The sequence below is a fragment of the Plectropomus leopardus genome, chromosome 16, assembly GCF_008729295.1.
Source record: "Plectropomus leopardus isolate mb chromosome 16, YSFRI_Pleo_2.0, whole genome shotgun sequence".
NCBI classification, from domain to species: domain Eukaryota; kingdom Metazoa; phylum Chordata; class Actinopteri; order Perciformes; family Serranidae; genus Plectropomus; species Plectropomus leopardus.
Genome location: NC_056478.1, coordinates 23230673 through 23254882, shown reverse-complemented (window position 1 = coordinate 23254882; position 24210 = coordinate 23230673). Strand labels below are relative to the sequence as shown.

The 24210-nt window shown below is 37.8% G+C and overlaps 1 protein-coding gene across 1 annotated transcript in view; it reads left to right on the top strand.

The window, feature by feature from the left end:
• The window catches only part of si:ch211-243j20.2 (uridine-cytidine kinase-like 1), a 31897-nt gene extending 9936 nt beyond the window's left edge, over positions 1-21961 (top strand). The window contains exons 5-15 of the mRNA XM_042503541.1: positions 3906-3977; positions 7358-7547; positions 7710-7771; positions 11372-11388; positions 14907-15005; positions 15265-15358; positions 15599-15661; positions 16696-16818; positions 17844-17951; positions 18204-18360; positions 20685-21961. Of these exons, the coding sequence (XP_042359475.1) occupies positions 3906-3977; positions 7358-7547; positions 7710-7771; positions 11372-11388; positions 14907-15005; positions 15265-15358; positions 15599-15661; positions 16696-16818; positions 17844-17951; positions 18204-18360; positions 20685-20761 (1062 nt within the window). The 3' untranslated portion in view covers positions 20762-21961. The remainder of the gene's footprint in view (positions 1-3905; positions 3978-7357; positions 7548-7709; positions 7772-11371; positions 11389-14906; positions 15006-15264; positions 15359-15598; positions 15662-16695; positions 16819-17843; positions 17952-18203; positions 18361-20684) is intronic.
• The last annotated feature ends 2249 nt before the right edge of the window (positions 21962-24210 follow it).

Genomic DNA, 24210 nt, shown 5'->3' with positions numbered 1-24210 from the left:
TTTGTCCTTGATCCTGGTACATCTTTGTGATGAGGGATGAGTTGGTTAAAATCAGCAGCTACTATGAAAATTTCATCCGGTTCTTTGGGCATTTTGCTGCTGGTGGTGCTTAAATCACATAGTCAGAGGCGTGTACGTGCGAGCGTGATCTGTGACATTGCAACTGTACTTTTGAAGTTAGTCATGTTTAACATGCAACATGCTCAGGTATGATGTGGAAACGTGAAGCCTCGAGTGAGTGCACGTTTGGATTTGTGTCCAGCAGTTAAACTTTAGAATTAAATTTATAGATTCTTGATTAATTAATGAGAGAGAAGAAGTGGATGAAGTTTTAAAATATTTCAGCAAGCTAATTTAACTTTGTGCTGAAAAATGTAACAAGGCAAGAGTTCTTTCATATATATCTTAAACCAATCTGGAGTAGATCTTTAATCACATATAAATTACTATTATTAAATGGTGATTCTTTATCAATTGAAATTTATAACCCAATCTGTACTGGTGAAATACAAGCGATGCTGTCATTGTATTTAAAGCACTGGGACCTCCCACATGACTACAGTATGTAGAGGAAAATCTGTCCTTTAATAAAAGCACTAAACTACAGTTTTTCTTCTTTTTTTTGGAATTTAGAGGCTAGAATTACCCTCACCATTACAAATCACTGAACACCCCCCGGGATGTATTAGCCATTTGAGCCGATGCCAATTGAGATCCTGCTAATTAGCTAATTATTAAGGATTTAGTGTACAGGACATTAACCCAAGCAAAGACCACAAATCCCCTCCCGAAAGCATTGTGAAGAATCAATCTGGCAGCGTAGCACTCTGACATCTCCTCTCTATTCCTTTGCAATGTAATTTCATGGCTGAAAGGCCCAACACCACATGGGAAAATCGCCTATCACGACTGGAGTCTGAAATCATTTTATGTACCTTTTGTGTCGGGCTGAGTGTAATTAAGCCTCAGGTCCCGAGGGTGCCCAACGCTGCAAGGGCCAGCCAGCTCCAGGCTGTACACACTGTGTGTTTTTCTATCACTTCTATGGATGAAGGAGAGGTCACAGCTGAGTTTTCTTGCTTCTTCTTCTCTGGTAAAACTGGAGGTCACCTTCTCTTTCTCTCTCTCTCAGAGGCACTCACAGTTAAACATGTTAAAGACCCACTAAATCATCTCTTTGCAAAGAACAGGGAAATGAACAAATCGATAAACACTCATCTGTTTCTTTAGAATTCACGTTCTGCTTTTCACACAAAACCTCCGCCTGGACGCTCTCTCTCTCTCTTTGTTGCTTCTCTCTCTCTTTCTCTCTCTAAAGAAATCAATACCAGAGTGTCCAGTCCATTGACTTTAGCATGGAGCTGGTCAGAGGAAGGTAATAGGATTGTGACATACTCAGCACCATTTTGTCTTTGATTGAGACAGTGATTAATCTCTCTCACACACACACTCGCTCCGCTCGGTAGTAAAGCGTGTTCACAGTGAGGTTTATCGGATAAACGTGAAGAGCGTGATGTCGAGGTTGTGTTTGTGTGTCTCTGCAGACGTGTTCTTCTGATGCACTGATGTTTAGCTGATATATCTGTTACGTATTTGTTTGCTGTTTTATTTGTTTCAAAGGAGTTTTTAATGGAAAACGTGTGGTTCTTACTGTGTTTGTCGTATTTTTCGTCTTATTAACTCCATCGGGCGTGTTTGGTTGTGTGTGTGTATCTATCTATCTGTAACTAAACTACTGGACCAATCAGCCCAACATTTTGTGTAAATGTTTATGACTGTATGTTAAAGGATCTGTCATGATTGCAGTGATCTACAAATGTTGAAAAACCTATTTTATACTGTCGTTTTCTGCTGACTCTTCGCTCCTCTTAACCGGCTGGCAAGTTTTCCAGAAATTGTCTTGAATAAAAACAACAAGCTTTCCTTTCTATTGACTTACTTGACTTCACCCGTTTGCTCCTCCAGGGAGCGTAGGCCATTGACAAATGTCTTCCATTTCACTTGGTTGTTTGCAGTTTTCTCCAGATCTCCCCAAGTGAGACCACTCTTAGACATTTCTGCCTGGACACTTCTTTTCCAGCTGTTCCAGCTGAGGGCTTTTTATGCGGTTTTTGTGGCAGGTCCTCTGAGGGTGTGTCCAGTCCCATACCATTTTCTCCCTTGTCTTTGTAAATAGTCCTTTTATCTACTGCAGGCAACATTTTGACTATTGTTGCGGCTCAGGTACTGACATCTTTAGAAAGACGTTGTCGTATTTTGAACTGTGGCATCTGCCTATTAAGTCTTTACCCCATGTGTTAAGACCACTAAAGTTAGGCTTGTTACAAGATGAATACGTTGTTTTTGTGGTCTTTGCTGCCATCTTGTATGTAAGGGGGCCTGGAGGGACAGTTCCAGCAGAAGTGTTTCAGAAGCAGTGTTTTGCCCACTTGAATTGTTGTTTTTGTCATTTTTCTTTGATATTTGTGCTTCTACTGTAACTAAGTAGGCTATGTGGTTGAATGGATTTTGGTTTTGGTCCGTTTTAATGGTTTCTTGCTGTTATTTCCTTCTTTGTCATTCTGTAGCCTACAGACAAAGCTAATACCACAAAAACCCAGTTATGAACAACACGGATCAAAGATTTGTGACTGTTATTCATTAAAAATACATCTATCCTCTTAATATCTTGGTATCTATATTTTGCATACAATTCCTGTTAGCAGGAGAACTGAATCTTCTCTGTGCAACACACTGTGGCTCCGTCACAAATGGACGAGGCATGTACTTTCATCAGCCTCTGGGATGTTTCTGAAAGGCTCTAGGCACATCTGCTGGAATTTGTAAAAATAGCTGTGATCAGCTCAGTTGACTGCCTTGCGGAGACCTGCACTCTACTGGGTGCATTTTTGCAGTTATAAAGATCAGATTGCATGTCAAGATCATTTTGGTTAAAATTTTGTACCATGACGTCCTTTGTTGCCCCGTAGCAGGTTCATTAGGTCTTGTAACAGACTTCATTTAAATAGGGAATATCACACAAAAATCTTTGAAAGATAATCACTTACTAAGTCTACTTCAGACATAAAGCAATGGTTTAACTTGAGAGTACATTTCTTCATGGTACAAGGAGTGTAGATTCTGACCTCTATCTTTGGCATTTGAATTGAATCAGGAAGCAGCCTCTTCACAGCCAGCGTGGACAGAATACATGATCACAGCGACCTGTAAGACTTTCAGCGTACTGTAGTATGGGCATGTGGGCATTGTTAAAGCCTCTGGGAACCCAAATCACCAAAAAAGTTTTTAATATATAATTTAGGGTCCTACATGCACAATAAAAAGCATCAAAAATTACCAGACATTAGCCTTTATCCAAATTTGAAGTATCGTCATTTTAGTTTTTTTCACAGTTTTCCTAAAGCTGGGTTGATTTAGGCGTGGTTATCCCCAATTTATATCACGTAATACAGATAAAGCCGATCAAAAATTCAAAGTCAGGTCTCAGCCGATAGCAATTTAACACGCCAAATTGAAATCCTTCACCGCTCCTTTGAAAGTGTGCGTTCGGAAACACTCACTCTGAGTGCCGCAGCACAAACTGGACCAATTGAAAATTCAGAGCATTGCTGGAATGTGCAATATTGTTATCCAGAGGATGCAGTGTGAACCCACCAAGAGTCTGAGGGCTGGAACAAATAGGGTGATCTGCCACGCCCACACTGTCTTGAGAAATGCTATTATTCTCAAAATAACCTTCTTTGAACCAGGTGTTTTAAGAGATTCTGATTTTTATAAATACTAAATGAAACACTCAACTTTGATATAATATGTGCATTCTTACTATTTCAAGCCATGTTTCCAGAGGCTTAGAAAACTAGACTTTAAAAATCTGAACATTTCTTTTAATTTGCTCTTCTTGACAGAAAACCGTGTACGGGGCCAATGTTGTCATCTTTGAGGGCATCCTGGCGTTCGCCAACAAGGAGCTGCTGAAGGTAAGTTGTCACTCTTGGTTTGCCCTGTAGTATTCAGCAGTATGCAGCACTAAGCAGCAGCTTCTGACCCTCAAGTTGAGATTTCTTAAACACCTTCAAGCCTTTATGACAACAACACGAGCAGACTTCTCCAATCAGGCCATGAGTTTAAACGGTGGATTTTTCAGATGCTTCCAAAACACTTTGAATTTGTTCTGGTTTTTTTTCATCCTCTGTTCTCAGAGCCAGACCTGATTAATGGATCTGTCAGCCCTGAGACGACTAGCAGGCTGATTAATAGTGAACTAAATCATCTGATTCTGAGTAGGGACATTAAATCAGCTAATTTATCTGAGTGATGAAATATTTCATATGTGCACAGGTGACACAGGGGATCACAGCTGGTATTGGTCTTTTATTAAATATCAGAGATCAATCAATCAGTTTTCCCTCCGACCATAATGATGGGGATGTCCAAATAAGATGACTTTGTATTTGATTATATTTTGTATGTTTTAATTAAATATTAATTTAATGCTTGATGTCCTCTCCTAGTTTTGAATAGTTAGGTATATGACTAATCATATTTTGTACATGCTATTGAATAAATATATATATATCTTCTTCTTTCTTTCACATTAGTGGACACTAACATTTTTTTAAAGCTAAAAATTGAGTGTGCGGGGAAAAAATTAAATTAAACTGATTTTTACACCCAGGTTTGTGTTCCTGTGAAGTGGAGAGCTGGTTTATGAGGAGAAAATGAATTCTGTGTGTGTGTGAACTGGACTATGGCGATAAGGCACGCAGCCTCCCCTGAGACCAGGCTGTGTAGTTGATTACCCTCTGATTCACTTAATAACAGCCGTTGTCCACCGTGATTAATCGTCTTTTGTGTCCATTCTTGTAATTGAAGTCAATTATAGCTGCAAACCTGATATGCTGATAGAGAGGTCTGGTTTGGGAAACTGAGAAGCTGCATACAGACATTTGGGATATATGTATATAACATATAATAATGCAAGATAAGACATTTGTCATTTAAACATTACAGAATTTGGATTGCCAAAGTGGCTTTTCCCTATTTATACCTTGATGTACAAATGTTATGTGTGCACAGTAGCATTTGTAACACCCTTTAATACTGTTTGTTGTTATAAGTGCATTGAAGGCTATCTATTGCATTTAAGCTGGCCTCCGTCATGGCCAAACTGGATTTATAGTACTTTTGTTTGATTGTCATGAAGTAGCTTGATAAGATAGCCCTTTATTGATCCACACACCGGGGAAAATCACTTGTCACAGCAACTCAGTGTAACATTGAACATATAATAGAAAATATAGAAAAGGAGAATATAAAATACATTAAAAATACTGAAAAGGAGAATATTCATATATAAATATGAATAATTCAACAACAATCAACATATATACAATATTGCACAATACATTGTTTTATTTACACTATAGGTTTTATTTACAGGTATTTTAAGAAAGGTTCGAGCAATGAAAAAGTTCACTGCAAGGTGAAAATAATACTGAATACTTTTAATACTTTACTGCATGCGTCTATAATTCGCTGATAACGCTCTAGTTTCCCGAAAAGACCTTTATAGTTTGATACAAAATAAAAAGGGAATTTCCTCATAAACTGAACAAAACAAACAAAAAAAAACCTCAGGTTAAAACCATATTAAGATATATTTGTTGTATTGTCGACTTGCCTGTTGAGAATTTTTACATTTGATGTTTACCTGACCAGCAATTTATTTTCCTTATAATAAGTACCAAATCTTGTTTTTCTAGGGAACTTCTGAGGAAGTTATTTTGAAATTATGCAGCCATAAAATAAAAGTGTTGCCATAATCTCAAAAGCATTTTTTTAGACAGGCTTTCATTTTACTCAAGAGGGGCTTAAGCTTTTTAAGATTGTCCATTTTACACATATCAACAAACAAAGAACCTGTTGGTAAATATTCAAAGTGTATACTGTATTCCTTCATAAATAGTCGGGGTTAGGGAAAAATTGATTAAGCATAGTATTGCGATATTTTTGTGCGACAATATTGTATTGTTACAGGTACGCCAAGTATCAGGTTTTTTTTATATAAATCAGTGATATCCCAAATCCAAATAAAACTTTTGGTGGCCCACTGGAATAATAAAATTGTTTTCAGTCCACTTTTGCTGCTATAAAAATGACTAAAGTAAGATAAACTAAAGTAAGATAAACACACAGAAATCTTTATCTTATTAAATAGAACAGAGTTGATGAGGTTTTCCTTAAGGACATAATTTGCAGGGTTTTTTTTTAAAAAAAAAGGTAAAAAAAAAAAATCGCAATATATCAAAAAACATTTTATTGCAGTACTCAGCATATCGCATTTAAATTCGCAATAATATTGTATCATAATACGTATTGTGAAAATATGGTATGGTTTGGCCACTGGTGATTCCCACCTCTAATAAAAAGATACTTAAAATTCATTGCCACATGAAGAAACAGATGAAAAAAGTTTGTTAAAAATACCTCAGTCTATAACTGTAATAAAAGCCTTGTTTGGATTTTCCCTGTTTTACTGTTGCAGTGTAAAGAAACTGAGTGCTTTCTGTTGGAGTAGGTTAGAAAATGATCTACAGCTACAGCCGTGCTCTCTAACCTTTGGGAACAATCCACTCCTCATTCTGGCTACGGGCTGACAGCCATGCTTATCCGGCAACATGTCGTCTCTTGGTTGGTCAGTTTGTCAGATTTACAGCAGACAAAAGCCACGGGCTTGTTGTTTAACTGAGTTATACCTGTACCCCCACTGTCCTCCTCATCTAAATCACTCACCAACTTCTTTTTTATTCCAGCAGTCATCAATAGTTGTGTTGGTGAGCGAGGCTGTTGCCTCTTTTGTTGTTCCACTTGTGTCGTGACGCTCGATCATTGATTTTTCTTGGTTTTGCTGAGTTGAGGTTCGGTTTAATGGAGCTGAATTTCTCTTTAAAGTGACAGTGATAACTGATGTCTCCTCAGTTTTTAATGCTCCTGACTTCCTTGACATGTCCTGACCCCGGCGTCACATTTCAGTTGTAAAACTGTCAAATCATGGAAGCAACTTTTTAAAATTATTTTTCAACTGTGACTTTCAGTGTGCAGCAAAGCAGACTTTGACATTTTCACAATACTAAAAGATGAAGCCTGTACAGTTTTCTGTCTTCCACTGTTCCCTTTTCTTTTAATACAATTACATTTGTATTTAACACTGCTCAAATGTAGCATTTGTCGTTTCATTACTGTATTGTGTTACATTATACTCTCCACCAGCTGTAATTCCAAGTAAGACATAGAAATGCAGCAAACAGAATAAATCTGATATTAACTGCATTTCTCTCCTCTTCATTGTATCTGCCAGCTGCTGGACATGAAAGTGTTTGTGGACACAGACTCTGACATCCGCCTGATACGGAGGCTGAAGAGGGACATTTCACAGCGTGGGCGGGACATCAGCGGCATCATCAAACAATACAATAAGTTTGTAAAGCCAGCGTTCGAGCAGTACATCGAGCCCACAGTGCAGTCTGCTGACATTGTGGTGCCCAGAGGTGAGTGGAAATTTAGTTTACTGAACAGAAATATACCAGCTCTGCTTTTCAGTATGTCCCCGCTTTATTCATTTCTTGACACTGATCTGGTGCTACTTAATTTGGCAAGTTGGGTTAAAAATGAGTGGTGAATTCTTGTCCTTTGTGTGTTGTTGTTTACAGGTGGAGAAAACTTTGTAGCACTGGATTTGATTGTGCAGCACGTTCACAGTCAGCTGGAGAAGGTAAAGATTCCTCAGCGTTTGTTTGTTTGTTGGGCCTTTAATGGGATTTTACTGATTCAGCTGAACACTTTGGTTATCTTGGTTATTTCCACCCTTATAGACTGAAAGTCTTTGTTCAGTCTGTGAGGTTTTTTTTGTAGCAAAAATGCTGCCTCAACTGCATGTTGTGCTGATAAGACTATTTCTGTTTCTTTTCAATAAACTGCAGTGTTGCTGCGGTTATGAGGAAAGTCTATTATAAACACAACAGCCATAACCTCAGTAACACAGCTAATGGGCTTCATAATGATTAAACATAATGTTTGGCTGCACCATCAACACTCTTAGATTTCATCAATCAGGTGTCTCTTTTAAAAAGCTGAAGTTTCCTAAAGTGTAGAAAGCCTCGCCTGGAGCACTTTAACTGATATTGAGAAAGAACAATGGCTTTTGGGAAAATTAATAGAGGTTTTGGTGTGATCATGTTGTGATCATGGCCTGTGGTGCTTTGAGGGTCGGTCTACTGGTTTGCATGTGCTGCCTCGTCAGTACATGCAAACATGACATAGACAATGTGTATTAATACCACACACAGACTGGGCTCCAACATCCATCAGAAAACCTTTATGTGTATGAAATTTATAATGACGGCAAATACATCACACATTTTTCTGTCTTGCTCACATTGTACATGTAGAGGTGGGACAAATCTCTAAATGTGGTAGTAAACCCACTGGATTGGACAGTTGTAAAAACTGACAGTTTGATGTAAAAACTATCAAACCGGTTTGATGTTAAGGCAAAAGACGGACAAGGCTGCTATACTGAATTTCACCATTAGGTGTCGCACTTGACTCAGCAAATGCTCACAAGTGGAACAAAAAGAAACAGATGGCTGATTTACGCTCTGCGTTAGATACATATACAGACACAGAAGTAGCCTTCTGTCTGTAAACAGTTATTTTGTCTGTGTCTGTGCACGTTTCTGAACGTTTAAGGATTCTGGTAAAAAAATAGCAGCACCGTCAGAGATTTAACTTCAGCAAAGTACGATTGTAGGAAACAATAAAGACGTAAAAATGGTCGAACAGAGCAATTTGTAGTATGGTTTAAAAAAAAAAAATTCTCTGTCAACATGCGGTGATATATTTAATGGCCTCACAGAACACCAGCATCTACAATGCCTCTCCTGTTGAGAGGTCCAAACCTTCTCTACTTTTGCCATGTTGCCAAAAACCTCTGACTCCGCTCTGTAGTGCCATCTGGTGGATGTATCTATGCCAACATTAGGAATGCATGGAAATGTGAGCAGAGATGGTCACAGAGTTTTTAATTGAATGTAAAGGGAGTAAAAACGCCTTCGACAGAGCCCATGAATGAGTGCTGTGACTCCACTCCACTCGGCAGTGATGCACCTCTAGTTTGCCATGGCCATTTTCTCGCAGTGTTTACAAGTCTGGTTTGTAGCTCAGCTCAAATCAAAAATGTTGCCGTTTTTGTTTTCTTTGAGACCAACTCTGCCATGTTTGTCTCATTACCCCAAAAAACACATAAACTCTTTGGTAAACAAACACAACCTGCACCTCTCATGCACATCTCCCCCCCTCTCTCCTCTACTGGAATTTGATCTCCTTCATGTTGCTGCAGGCCGCGACTTGGCAGTTAATTGTGCATGACCTGTTAAACACTAGTGGCTCCGTTAATTTGTGTATAAATAAATATATTTTTAGTCATGTTGTGACAGATTCCGATTTGCATAAAATCGTACCAGTTTAAGCACAGACACCTATTCGACCCGTAGGTAAAAGCCATATAGCTCATTATACTGGTACCACCCCCAACAATACTTATCACAGTGAAAACCACCCTGCCTTAATAGAAAAGAGAGGATTTTTTCAATTGGAGATGTTAAAACATCAATCATCCATCAGAGAAGTTGTATGAAAAAACAGCCTGAAAATCGAATGTTGAACTATATTCATGATTAATAGGATTGTATATTCAAAATAAGCAACAGAATATATAATATATTTTATTGTAAATACTTTTTCCTTGTTTCCTTGTTTAGTAGTTTGTTTTTTTATTTTTCTTCTTATTCTGCAAATTTTTAGGTAATTTTCTTGTAACTTTTTAATAAATTTTTTTGTCCGTTTTTGGGTTATTTCTTGCCAAGTTGCTCATTTCCTTCCTTCCATGTTTTTGAGAGAAATCAAGCTGATTGGCTCAGGTTTCATGGGTTAAACCATTATTAGGCTCAAAGTTTTGGATGACATCAAGCAAGGTGTGCTTAAGTTATCCTGAAATGATAAAATTACACTAAAAACAAACTAAAGACTTCATTTGTTCAGTCAATTCAGTCTTTCAAGAATTAACGTAAAAAGAGTTCCCCAGTCCTGTTATCCCCTTTTTATCCTTTTGTACCTGTCTCTCTCTCTATACTCAATACCTGAGAGTAATGACCACATAAAGCCAGGAGAGGTGTCCTCCGTCTTTCCTCACCTCACTGCACTGTCAGGCAGACACTTTTTGATCAGTACCAAACTATGATCTGTCCCAGCTTTGACATTTTCATTCATGGCCACATCTTTAACCCCCATATTCACAATGCTCACAGTGTTTAACATGGATAAGATTAGCAAAATAGCGTCCTGTTTTTAATAAAATACCATCCACAAAGTGATGTCTTTTATTCTAGCATCACCAGCAGCTAAAAGGTTTCAATCGTCCAATGAAATATCTCAACATCCGCTTCGTGGATTGGCATTGTACATTTTGTAAACACATTAAGTGTGTCTCTATCCACCTCTTTTTATGTAATTATGTAATGAATAATTGACTGAGTGTATTGAACAGATTCGGCGAATAAGTTAAGACACACAGTCATGATGTACCATCTTTTAAGAGCATTTTCCTTCACCAATATTGTGGAAATTCAGTTGAAATTTGCACTACATTTGAACGGAAACCCAACTATTCAGGATGAATAGTAATAGCCGTGGTTATCCCGGCATGTTGCGCTATCATCAAATCAAACGTTTTGCTCTTCCAATACTTTGGGTTATTACCAAATTGCTGCTTAACTAATGACAGTACCATCAGCCTCAACTGTACTTTGTGTTTATTGCTAATTAAAGCAGTCTAGCGCTCTATCCAATAAGATGGTGAACATAGTGAGTCTTACACCTGCTAAACTTCAGCATGTTAGCAGTGTCATTGGGAGCATGCTAGCTGCTAACATTAGCACTGCCGTAACACATGATGCAGCGTCAGAGCTGCTAGCATGGCTACAGACTCCACAATTTACTTGAAATATTCATTTAATAAGCAATTTTGCCAAACCATAGCAAGATATGGCTATTTTATACAATCCCACTAAAGATCGATATATGTTAATATTTCCCAGCCCTGCATCCTACATATTTGAAGGGGATGTCATTAATATTACATTTTAACAAACAAACATTTGTTTTGATTGAAATGTTTGGCTTTGGGGGTTTTATGTTGCAGATTGGCTTATCTCCTTTTGTTTTTTCTCGTTTCACTGTTTGCACACACATGTGTGTGTCTACTTGTGCGTGCACGACTCCCCTTGCCTGCCTGAATGCTGTGTAACCATTCCAGCGTGAGATCACTGTGAGGTATGACTGTTGCTTTTTTTATTACATCTTCTCTCTCCTCCCATTCCCTGCTGCTGTCACTCTATTTTTGACCACACTTCATTTGAAAACAAAGACATTATGAATAATTGTCTTGTTTTTTGTGTGTTTGTTTTTACTGATGAGCAAATCAATCAGCCAGTCCATCTGGTTAACTTCTGCAAGTACATTGCTTTTTGTTGCCCAGAGAAACTTTAATTCTGCTAATATTGATTTCTTCTACAATGGATTTCTTCCTCTGTGATTGGTGCATTACAGGAAAAAAAATAATGGATCTCATTGTGAAACCACGAAATACATCATTCAACATGCATATCAGTAAAAACAGTTTGATATTATTCAGCTCATTGTCACAACAACTTGTTTTGTTTTTTTCTCTTCGCTCTTATCAACTTTATTTCCAGCAGCATCAGGCAGCTTATTTTTTTAGTGAAGAAACACTCTTAAAAACATTGTGCACACTACCTGCTCAGCACCAAACAGCAGACAGACAAAGTTAGCAGCTAGCTGGTGAAGATAGTGGAACATTTAGCAGCTAAAGGAGTTGAATTTGTCAGGGGACACTGTTAAAAACTTGCTGGTAAGTTTGCAGACACCTTTACCAAATAACTTTCAAAGATGACAATATGTCAGTTTGTTTACATGATGGTTCTGCTGGTTCCCAAATGGCCAAAATAAATAAGTTTTAGGGGGATTTAGTGGTATCTTGCAGTAAGGATTGCAACCAACCAAAACTCCTGGTTAGAAATCCCTCAGTGGGGGCGACCGGTGGCTCAGTGGATGGAGCAGGCGCTCCATGTATGAAGGCAATGTCCTTGATGCAGTGGCCGTGGGTTCAACTCCAGCTGACAGCCCTTTGCTACATGTTGTCCCCTCTCTCTCCTCCTTTCACGCTCTCACTCTGTCATATCCAATAAAGGCAGAAATGCAAAAAAAATAATTCCCCGTGTTCATTCTTCAGAAGGTTTTCAACGGAAACTAAATCATCTGTAGAGGTCTCTTCCTTTCCAAAACAAACAGGCCAAGGGATCAAAACCAGCAAAACACTGAATTAAGTAGTTTCATGTGTAAAAAAAAAAAGTCAATGTTTTCCCCATGCTCTTGTCCCGGAGCAGCTGCTGACTATGGTGCATGACGCAAAAACAGGAATGGCCCTACGTAGAGCCAGTTTTTGGTTTGTCTGCTCTGGGCCATTGTAGAAACATGGCAGGACAACATGGCGAACGCCATAAACAAGGACCTGCTCCCTATGTAAATATAAACGGCTCATTCTAATAATAACCAAAACACAACAATTGTTATTTTCAGGTGATCATACATTACAGAAAGCATTATATTATATTCAATTTCTGACAATATAGTATCTCCCTTTAATACTTCTTTAACAGCATCAAAGCTTCACAGGCTTTTACACACAACCTCACCAACCTTGGGTTTAAAAAATGACTACTTTAGTCTACCATGTCTTGTAGCAGCAGTCCAGAGATCAGCTAGTGCATTTTTTAGCGCTCTATTGAGCAGTAAAGTGTTTTAACACTGGAATAGAGCGCTTACCAGTATTGACATTGTTTGGGTTTAATGTGCAACATGGGACCAGTTGACACACGGCTTCAGACACACTAACAGTTGAAAGTACCAGAGTTCACACACGCACAGATCAATGCGCAGTTCAGGCTGTTTAAGGTGCAGGGATAAAGGCTGCTCTCTGTGGTTTGTAGTGTACCCACCTGCCTCTGTGATAAAGGGTTACTGATCTGTATTTTCACCTTCCAAAGTAGCCTGCGCAGAGTGTGATTGAATTGAGTCACCTAAAATGAACCCACTTATAAGACAAATTGAATCACTGCTCTTCAGCCCAGAACTAGAAAGTATTTGTTCGGTGAAGCAGAGCAGTGATGTAGTGGAGCCGCTTTCACTGCTCTAACACAGTTTTTTTCTCTTCTTTTCTCCTTTTTATTTTTGTCTCTTCATGTCCTTTTGGTATATTTTTCCCTCCTGTATTTTTTCTGTCTTTTTTCCTTCTCCTCTTTTTATCTCTAAATCTTATCAAATGAAATACCTGTCACCTTCTTCAGAGGAAACTCCGCTGGGATATGTGAGGCTCGCCTTGTGCATCCTCTTGTAGTGTCGTAGTTTGGAAAGCAGTTTTCAGTGCACTCTGGCCTTTTCAACCTGCTACAATCAGCTGTGCATACTGGACTGTGTGAACACCTTTAAGCCAACATGCTTGTTTCTTCTCTTTAATTCCTTTTATGACATGCTAAAGCTGCTTTGGCAGGAAAGTATTAAACTCATTTGCAAACTTAGGTTTAAAGCAGAAGCATGTTTTATTTCTTTTAGTATGTGTACAGAGCATGCAGCAACACATTTCAGCGGTGAAAGGGCAGCAGGAATAGATGCTTTAGCTCTCTTTGCTCATGAACTTTGTAAGCATGTGTGTCGAAAGTGTATTTTCCGCATTTGCCAATTTTCAGAATTGCATTTCTTGTTTTGCATTGCGTTGGCTTAAGGTGTTAACACACATTGTGTTAATCTTGCTTCCAAAACCTTTGCCTGGCAGTAGAAACATAGAATACCCAGCTACTTTTCCAGTAATAAGACTATGGCTCAGTGATCTACACACATACATACATCTTACTTTTGCTCTTATGCTGGTCAGACATAAAGACTGGATTCATTAATTAATTTCTAATCCCAAACATTACATTATTGTCTTTATGTGTGAAAAAAACACGGAAACTTCACAGAATTTGTAGTTTTATCAGAATGTTGGAGAACAAACAATAAGAAGCTTTTTTCTGAGGTTGTATTAGACCAATTATTATAATTATATTAGGGATGCACAATAATATTGACATCACTATCGGCAGATGTTGGGTTTAATATTAAATAGAAATTTTGAAATTGAAATGGCCAATATTCTGATTTCTGCTGATGTAACAGATTTTTTTTGACAAAGTGAACATGAACCCTGAGTTGAAGTATTTTTTATCACTTTGCATAATGAATGAATAATACATACACTGAGAAGCATTGCATTTACGTCTCTATCTGCTGGTGGGCCAATTACGACTAAAGCACATGCATAATATGATGTTAATTCCACGACAGAAGAGACTTGGTGATCACTAAAATTAGGTGGGGAAAAAAGAGAATATATTGATATCAGTTATCAGCCAACTGAGTTGTTATATATTGACATATCGGATATCAGCAAAAAAAACCATTATTGTGCATCCTTAAAATACACATCTCAAATCTTAAATGTGTTTGGTTTTAACAGCACTTTGTCGTATCCATAATGACAAAACTTGCCACAAGCTGTTATTAAGTCCCAAAAAGTGCATGGATAGCACGTTGTTCAGTCAGGATTCCAATCCTATAAAACACGCAGAGCTTTTTGGAAAATGCTTTTTTATGATGAAAAACTATAAAATAACAGAATTGATGCCCTCAATTAAACCAAAAACCTATTAATTATTCATATTTGATTTTCACAGATCGGCTCTGGCCTCGGCTCACCAGGGTCAGCCTTTACCCAAAACCCTCAGCGTGATGGAGAGCACGCCGCAGGTCCGCGGCATGCACACCATCATCAGGTCAGAATACACACTCACATCTCACAAGCAACGTCTTTTTGAATTAGCTTTAAACAGAGTTTTTAACAGAAAATATTTTAAAACAATTGCCATATTGTTGTACAGAAAGTTGGTGGAGAAGAGAGAGATAGAAAGGAAAACAATTTAAATCAAAGGTCGAGACATTCTCACTTTGACTCCCTGTGTGGGTCAGACTCTTTCCGTTCTCTTAAAAATCTTTTCCATCCTCTTTGCTCCTGACCTCCGTGTGTTTGTGTAGGAACAAGGAGACGAACAGAGACGAGTTTATCTTCTACTCCAAGAGATTAATGAGGCTTCTGATCGAGCATGCCCTCTCCTTCCTGCCGCTCAAGGTAAGTCTTTTGTGTTTGTGTGGAGGTGTGAAGATTAGTAACTGACCTGCTGCTTCCATTTTAAGGTTGAATCTTACTGGAATATAAATAAAGCGCAGTATCTTTTCTCGACTGTTAAAATGCTTTAAGTTGCTTGTGCTGTATCGTGGTGGTACCTGCTGTTGACTGGTGTAAATATTAAAGTGGTTGGTGGTTTTCTATTTTCCTATTTTCCTCCTCATCTTTTTCCTCCCTCTCCAGCCAGTATCTGTGGAGACGCCTCAGGGTGGCATCTACAACGGCAAGAGGCTGAGCGGTAAAAGAGTAAGTTTGCTTTTATGCTCCTGTAAACCGTTAGATTAGCTTTGTGGTCACCAAGTCCACGTTTCGTGTTCAGCCACTCAGCACCTTTGCCAAGCTGCAGTGTTTATGTTACGGCCCAGACACACCAAAGCCACATCGAAAAAACAAGCTGTGACAAAGGCGGACTGTTACCTAATGTCGCCTGTGTCTCAGCCGAAAAATGACGTTTGAATACACCACAAAGACTCCAACCGACAGGCAACAAGCAAACACGTTCTGTGCCCACATGAAATAACTCCATAGCAGCAGGCAGTGATGGTCTGTATTTGTTATTCAAAAAGGGAAGTCAGAAGAATGACAGGACAAATTCAAGACATAATTTAGACAAGAACAAATAATATTTACCGTACTCAAGTGAAAAATAACACAAACAATAACAAACTGTTTCTGCTTAAAAGCTCAATGGCTAGAAAAATAACCTTACCTAGTTTAACGAGTTTGTTTCGATCTCGCCTCCTCTCGACTTTAGTCATTTGTTTTCTTTCCTCACTTCCATTTCTCTTTCTCGTGTGCTGAGCTCAACTGCAAATCAGAGGGATTTCATACACAACGATGGGAAAACGACATGCTGAGTCATCCGAAAAGAAAAACAGCCAACAAGGGCCGATTAGTGGGACACACTGGAAAAAAATAGGGCAAAAGACACTCAACAACTGCTCAACACTGAGCGACGGCCGACCATAAGCTTAGTGTCAAGACCTTTAGTGACAAAAAACAAGTTTTAGATGCAAAGCAGCAATGTCACACCCATTACAATTTGCCATACCCTGACAGTTTTTTTTTCTTACATCATAAACTAGAAAAAAAGTATAATTTAACACCTCTACAGCACAGTCCACATGATGCAGAGAAAGTTACGACGTTTTTCAGGATCTTTGATAAACCAAGTTTAGCATTAAGCAATGTATATATGAGGACTTTGGTGGCTTTGATTAGCCAGGAGAATGTTTGATGTATTGAGAAATTTCACTTCACTTCCTCTGCGTTTCTCATAGATTACAGGTGTTTCCATCCTGAGAGCAGGAGAGACGATGGAGCAGGCTCTGATGGCTGTGTGTAAAGACATCAGACTGGGAAAGATCCTCATCCAGACCAACCATGACACGGGGGAACCAGAGGTTTGTGAATCTCAAATATTATTGTATTGTAGTATTGTAGTATTGAAGTACTGTTTTTGCTTCACAAAGTTTCAGCAGGAGTTTTATGAGCATGGTGCTGGCTTTAAAAGTGTTACAAGACTTCATCACAGAGAAGAAAATTACATAATAACATAAATAATAAACATATTGACTTATGTTTCTTTCCTACATGCAGAAATAATTTGGCAGAAAGTTATAGTCTTACCTGAGATGAAATGTGTTAGTGAAAAGCAAAGTCTTCAGACTTCCCGCTTTCAACTATGTGAAATAATAAACTTTATTTATACAGCACAGTTACAAAGTGCTTTACATGGTTGAACCAGGATCAAAACATTCATGGTTGCAGGAAGTCAAATAAAACCAGACAAGATAATACAAAATCAAGATGGAGTAAAATACCAAAGAATAATATAAGATACAAACAATAGTTATATCAATAGAAGATGAGAAAATGTTGGGTTTTTTTCAGCTATCAGTTTTGATTTGTTACCCCGAGAAAACTTCATGAAGCTGCCACGAAGTGTCTATGAAAAACTGCCGCAGACGCTCGAAGCGACAACCAAACAACCAAATTCATAAATCTAAAAATAAGTCCTTAATTTTTGCTAAAATGTCATAAACCAATCTAATTAACATTTTCACAGGACAAAAATTGTCCATCTATGTTGGTTATTGTAAAATTGGTCTTAAATTTCATGCCAAGTGGCAATAAAAGTCTTAAGTCTTACATTTTTACTTGCCTTAAGCTGTAGGAACATTGAGCATAGATTATTGCAACATCATAGAACCTTTAAAGGTTTTTTTATGCGTACTTTTGCTTTTTCCTTTTTAATATCATGACATAACTGACCAAAAGGAGCAATTAAAAAAAACAAAAAACAACTGCCAATTCTTTATTTTTTATGGGTATTTTATGATTTTAACAGATTAATACAGATGGTAAATATCAGAATATCTGTTTTTAAAATGTTATGTGATGTTATGTCTTGTCTCCTTCCTTCTAGCTTCACTACCTTCGTCTGCCTAAAGACATCAGTGAAGACTACGTCATCCTGATGGACAGCACCGTGTCCACCGGAGCTGCTGCCCTCATGGCTGTCAGAGTGCTGCTAGTAGGACGACATAACTTTTATGGCTCATTTAAAAAAAAAAAAAAACACTGACCAACGAGTGTCATGTTATTATTGTTCGTCATTTTATCAGTCAAAATGTGTCCTCAGTGGCATATTAAGGAATTCGATTTAAAAATGAAAATAAACCCTTTAAATCATATGAAGATTATTGGAGGAATTTTCCATGTTGCCACCACCAGTGATTCTGAATGATCTTTTATGTGCATTTTCTGTCCCCTATTTCCTCCAAAGGACCACGACGTAGCCGAAGATAAGATCTTCCTGTTGTCGCTGCTTATGGCGGAGATGGGCGTCCACTCTGTAGCCTACGCCTTCCCTAAAGTGCGCATCATCACCACCGCTGTGGACAAGGAGGTCAACGACCAGTTCCATATCATCCCAGGCATCGGTGAGGAGCTGTCTTTTTCCCCTTTCACCTGAATTTGTAGCGTCTAAGAAGCAGTTTGACCCACGTTAGCTTGCCTTTAGTCATCAGCTGCGAGAATTTAGTGGCACTTTTATAGTTACATACAAGAACAAATACATAAAAATTAATGCACACACATAACCTACCCATAAGAATCTAATGATGTTGCAAATAGAGGAAACTGTGTCTAAATGAGCTGCCTGAAGTGTTTAACAGGCTCATCTGACATGTTGTTTCCAGAGGGCAGTAAAGGCACCATCACCTCTGCTTTTATGTCTCGGAGTCCTCAATAAGAGGACCTAACTGACCTTGCGGTGCTGTAAGAGTTCAGCGGCTCAGTTATGTTGGCCAGAGCCAGCTGCTGCAAAGCTTTATGAATTATCTTCAACCTTTATTAGCAGCCAGTGGAAGACAATAAGAAAATGTGATTGATGGATCTATCAGCTGGTGAGGTTTTAAGTGGTAAATCAACACTGAATCACATCGCTGCTCTCTTTGGGTTTGAGCTGTTCAACATGCTGCACCTCTGGCCAAAATTCGGTGATGCCACAGCAGATCCTGACAGCTGATTAAAAAAAAACATCTGCTTAGACCTCAGTGATTAAGATGTAGCCACAGGTGTAAATTGTAACGTAATTTCATCTAATGTTTGACACGACACAGTCAAAAACGCACCGATAAAAATAATAAAATGACGGCTGAATTCCATTTAGCTGCTTCAGTTTCAGGGTCCTGCGGTTATTCATGCTGGCTCACTGTCACACTGCAATAACTTAGCGGGACATTTTTTAAAAGAACAGAGCGGTCATTATAAGTAATACCTGTGCTGCTCTACGTGAGACACGTTCATTAAGACGTCGATCAGTTACACTTTCTTACAGGACTCTGATAGCCTGTCTGATAGCATCCCCTACACAAAAATGAAAATATGATTTTTGTTCCCAGCAGGCTGCATCTTCAAAGGTATTTTCATGATCTCACAGATGCCTACAGTCTGCCCAAAATGATTAAATGTGTGTCTGAGGCTAAACAAACAATCCAAATCCAGTATTTCTGAGAGATTTTGGTTGTTAGATATGATTACGTTGTTAACTACAGTTTAGGAGAGAACTGTAGAAGAAGTGAAGCCTACGATCAGAACAGTCACTGTTCTGACTCCTGCTCTCATCGGGCTCACCTCTACGGTGAATTAAATAGTGCAAATTTAATTATTTCCATTTGGACCCCAAATACCAGCAAAGGACTCACAGCAGCTGTAACACCAAACCAGAAACAGCATGAACTCTCAACATGGTGAGATAAAGATAGAAACTTAAAGTCTGAGCCACAGTAAAAACAACTCACTGAAAAGTTGCCACATCTAGTTTGAAATCTTACTTATTAATTAGATCTTAGTTAGATCCACACAGCTGTAGCTGATTTCACTGCAGCTTTTTCAGAAGTTGTAATGCATTTTACAATGCTCTAGGTGTTGTATTATTGTTGCTCTAAATTGCACGAAGCAGGTGAAAATTTCAAAAAAATAGTTCCTTTTTTCTGTAATTGCCAAAGTGTGAAGACATATCGTGAATTTGTGATTTTGGCTGCACTATATTTCATCTAAATCACCTTAACTGTTCCAGCACGTACAGTAGACCTGTTATAGCCTCTGTCAGCGGGATTTGTCTTGTCAGTTGTCAAAGCGTTTCAGACATTCTCTAGCTGTGTTGGAAAAGTGCTGGTCGATTGATGACTTTTCCTTGGGCTTAAATACAACATCGCACAATGTGCAAAACTGTTAACCCCAGATTTTGTGCAAAACATCAGGAAATGGCCTCGCACTTTCTTCCGCAGTATTTTTTGTTAGTAAATGTGAGAAACTCATGTCGAACACGTCTGCATCCTCACAATCGGAATCAAGAAAGTTACCTTCTGGCAGCTGCCTCATGGGAAACTACAGTGATTGGTCAAATTTTCGTTAAAGTTGCAATTATTGGACTAAATTGCGAAGCTGTGCAGAATACACGGGGACTGTTTATATTGTTAGGGTCACAACACCATGATGGGGCCGATACAGATGCAGGAAAAGGAGCACACGGCTAAGTAGCAATTACAAAAGCCAAAAATCTTCTAAGGTTTATTTGTTGTGTTATAACACAAGGTTGCACAATGAATTGTAAGTTGTAGCCTCTTCAAGCTGCACCTGAACCTGAACCTCAATCTTGTGCTGAAGTTGCCTCATGGTGAAAATGCATGACAAAACAAAAAACTTGTTGTCTTTTTCTCATTTGTCTTTTCCTCTTTTTTTTTTTTTCTTGTTTCCAAAGGTAATTTTGGAGATCGTTACTTTGGCACCGATGCTCCGTCAGACTGGTGTGAGAGCGATGAAGGGATGGACTTCTGAAGAGAGGACCAATCAGGCATGTGGAGGGTTGTTTCAGAAGCGCTTACAGTCATAAAAGAAGAGACTCTCCTTCATCCCTCGCCGCTCTGATCTGCTCCATCGACATCCTCCAGACCAGAGAGGTGATGCTTTAACAAACTGCTTCCTGTCCCCGAATGGAGTTCACTGTTGGGTCAGTGTGATTACTGATGAAGTCAGTGAGAGTTCAGTAAAGATTTCCATTCGTGCCATTCCCCGCTGAAGTTTACAGCCAGATTTAAAGGGATCCGAGCGTTACCTGTCCCGCAGGATGTTTGTTGGCTTTGACACCTTTTCTCCGAGTTGTATTAATTCCATTGCAATCTCAAAAGGGTGTGCCGCAATGGTAACGTAAGCTGCATGAGAAAGATGCTTCCTCATGATGTAAATAATGTGTGTTTGTTGCTGAAGCTGCTGCCACGAAGCTTCAGAGTTGATGTTTTAAATTCACGTACTGTCAGTTTACTGGAAGAGCCTTAAAATCTAAAAGTTTCTTTCAGAATTTTGCACAGTGAGCATCTTTGCCTTCAAATATCGTAAAAGAAATCATTCTTCAATCTTTTGCTGGGAACTTTTGGCTAGAGCAAGGCTCAGTTTTAATCCCGAATTTTAACAGTAGTTATAAAAAAAATTTACCTCATAGTGTCAAATTGATCAGTCAATACACTGCTATCAGTCTAATCAGTAATAATCTGATCATTCCAATCATCGTTTTGCACAAAGACTTGAAAAACAGAAAATGATGCCTCATCTTTTAATTCAAGTCTCTAGTACAAGTATTGGATGTTTAGGGTGAGTTAGAGGTAATACATCATGTCTCCATAGCAGCGTACTGTCATTTTAGCTTGAAGCTCAACATAAGAGTTATTTGTGTGTTGCAGTTTTGCTCTGCTGATGAAGCTCCAGCTGTCTGTACTGTAAAATGGTATTTATTATCTCAGGCAACTTTCAGTGAAAGAAACAAGGATTCATACTTGAACAAGAAGACTGACAGATAATTAAGGGGAAACAGACATATGTTGTTGGTTTTATTTGTTTTATCTGTTTAATTTTTTTTTTCTCGGTGCTTACCACAACAATAACAAAGGGGCCGTTTTTATCCATTTTTTCAAGTGAAACTTGTAACTATTGCAATTTTAACGCCACTGAATTCATAGAATATTTTACTTTGAAAACCATGTATCGGGGTTCATTTGTCCTGAATTTACCTTTTAGAAATTATTATATCAAATTATATTTATTCATTTATTTATTTTTTCTACAAATTCAGATTCAGAGTTTTTTTTTACTATAAAAATAGTTTGAGGTTGTTCAAATTTGATTGGTTAAATTCCAATTTAAAAATTTATTTTGAAAACATTTTTAAAAAGAACATCAGTCAAATTTGACTGGTCTAAACATTCAAGCTTGATTTCCTGTTCTTTCCTGGGTATCCCTAGTCTTTTTTATTTCTGAAACTTGACTTTAAAAAGTCAATTTCAGCTTTAGAAATCTCAAATCAAGAAATGTAATCTGATTTTTTAAAGAGGTCAGTTTAGAACAGATAAATGTAGATACATGATTTACAAAGTAAAATGTTTTAATGTTATTAGTTCAGTGGTGTATTCCCTCTTCAGTAGCTGTTGAAGTTCAAATATGTACGTCTCTTATTTGCTTCCGTACATTTCCACCGCGGTAAGAAAAAGCTTCATTTTTTTAAGTTAAAAACATTTTCAATGGGTTTAAAAACATCATTGTTACATTAGAAAACATTTCACTCAGCTTTAGCTGCTAATTAAGTCAATGTATAGCTTTGTATTTCATTGTTTTGTCAGTGTGGAAACTGCCATTGTAGCGCTCTGTGTGGCCTTTAATCGCTTGTTTGCAGCGTTACTATCAATGTTCACTTGTGAGCAGATTATTAATTTATAGACCAGCAGACCGAATGACACCAGGTGTTATTGTGAATGGTCAAATGTCACTATTTAAAATCAAAACTTACAGCACTTGTGTTAGCGTATAGGTGTATACAAATTAACTTGAAGTCTCAGCAGTATTTCATATGTTAAACTGCTCATATTTTTAGAGTTATAATAGAGAAACTGGCCTGTACTCGTTGCTTACTAGTTGTGGTGACTTTGTTTACCACTGCTTTTTAAAAAAATGTTTTTCTTTATTTAAATATGTTGTTTGCAGGGATTCTGCATCTTCCCATTTTTGTTTTGCATTGCATCCCAACCATTAAACCAAGTCACAAAGACAATGTAATATTGTTTTAATGTTTGTTACACTGAAGTTCTGCAGATATATTCAATGCCCAGGTTTACTGACAATGGGCCCTTTTCTCTGGACATTTTAACAAAAGTTTGACTGAAATTAAAAATGACCGCATTCCTTTGAGGTGCTCAAGTGCTGCTGGCCAGCGTGAATGCTTTACTGACAAACAGTAGTTGAAGAAGTACTCAGATCTTTCACTAAAAGAAGAAATGCGACAGTTTGAAAAATACTCTGTTACAAGTAAAAGTACAACGTCTAAAATCTAAAGTAATAAAACAAAAACATTAGCTTTAAAAAACAGCACCAAAAGTAAAAGCTCCCATTATGCAGAATGGCCACTTTCATAATGATATATTACAGGATTATATTTAAAGGTGCATTAATGTGACCATCACTTCAGTGTCACAGCTGGTAAAGGTGGAGCTCATTTTAAATATTTTATATACTTCCCAGAAGTTTAATTTTTAAAATTGCTTTACCATTCATTAGCTGTTTTGTATTTTATATGAGTAATCTGAATCCATAAATGCTGTCAAATAAATATAGTCGAGATAAAAGGACAATACTGGCAATCAAAATGCAGTGGAGTAGATGTTTAAAGTAGCATAAAATAGAAATACTCAAGTAAAGTACCTCAAAATTATAGCCATGTACATGAATGGAACCAATTATGATTGTTATTAGTTACACTTTGCTTTTGTCAAATATCTGTGATGAGAAAAGTTTACATTCAGCTGTAATTGGCAGCATATTACAACTATAATAACTTAATCCACTGTCACTTTAGACTGTATTGTATAATGCAAGTTTTTTTGTTTTTTTCTTTATGAGAAAACACATCAAGTGATTTACATGACACTATAGCTAAAAACAAAATGCAATGTGCACATCGATGAACCATTTTCACATCTGACGTTTGTCATAGGAAAAGCACAGGTGTAACTGGCAACACTAACAAAGGATCAGTTGTATTTAGCTGCTCAATGAAGACATTTTCTGGTACAGCCGAATGGGATGCAGCCATGATTCATGTTAGTAGTTACACCTGTGTTTGACAGGTGAGCATGTCCTCTGTGAGAAAGATTTCCTTTTGTAGTGTTTTTCTAAGTTCTGCTTCACTTGTACACAATAAAAAATACTAACTTAAAAGAAATAATTTGTAGTTTTAATTCTGT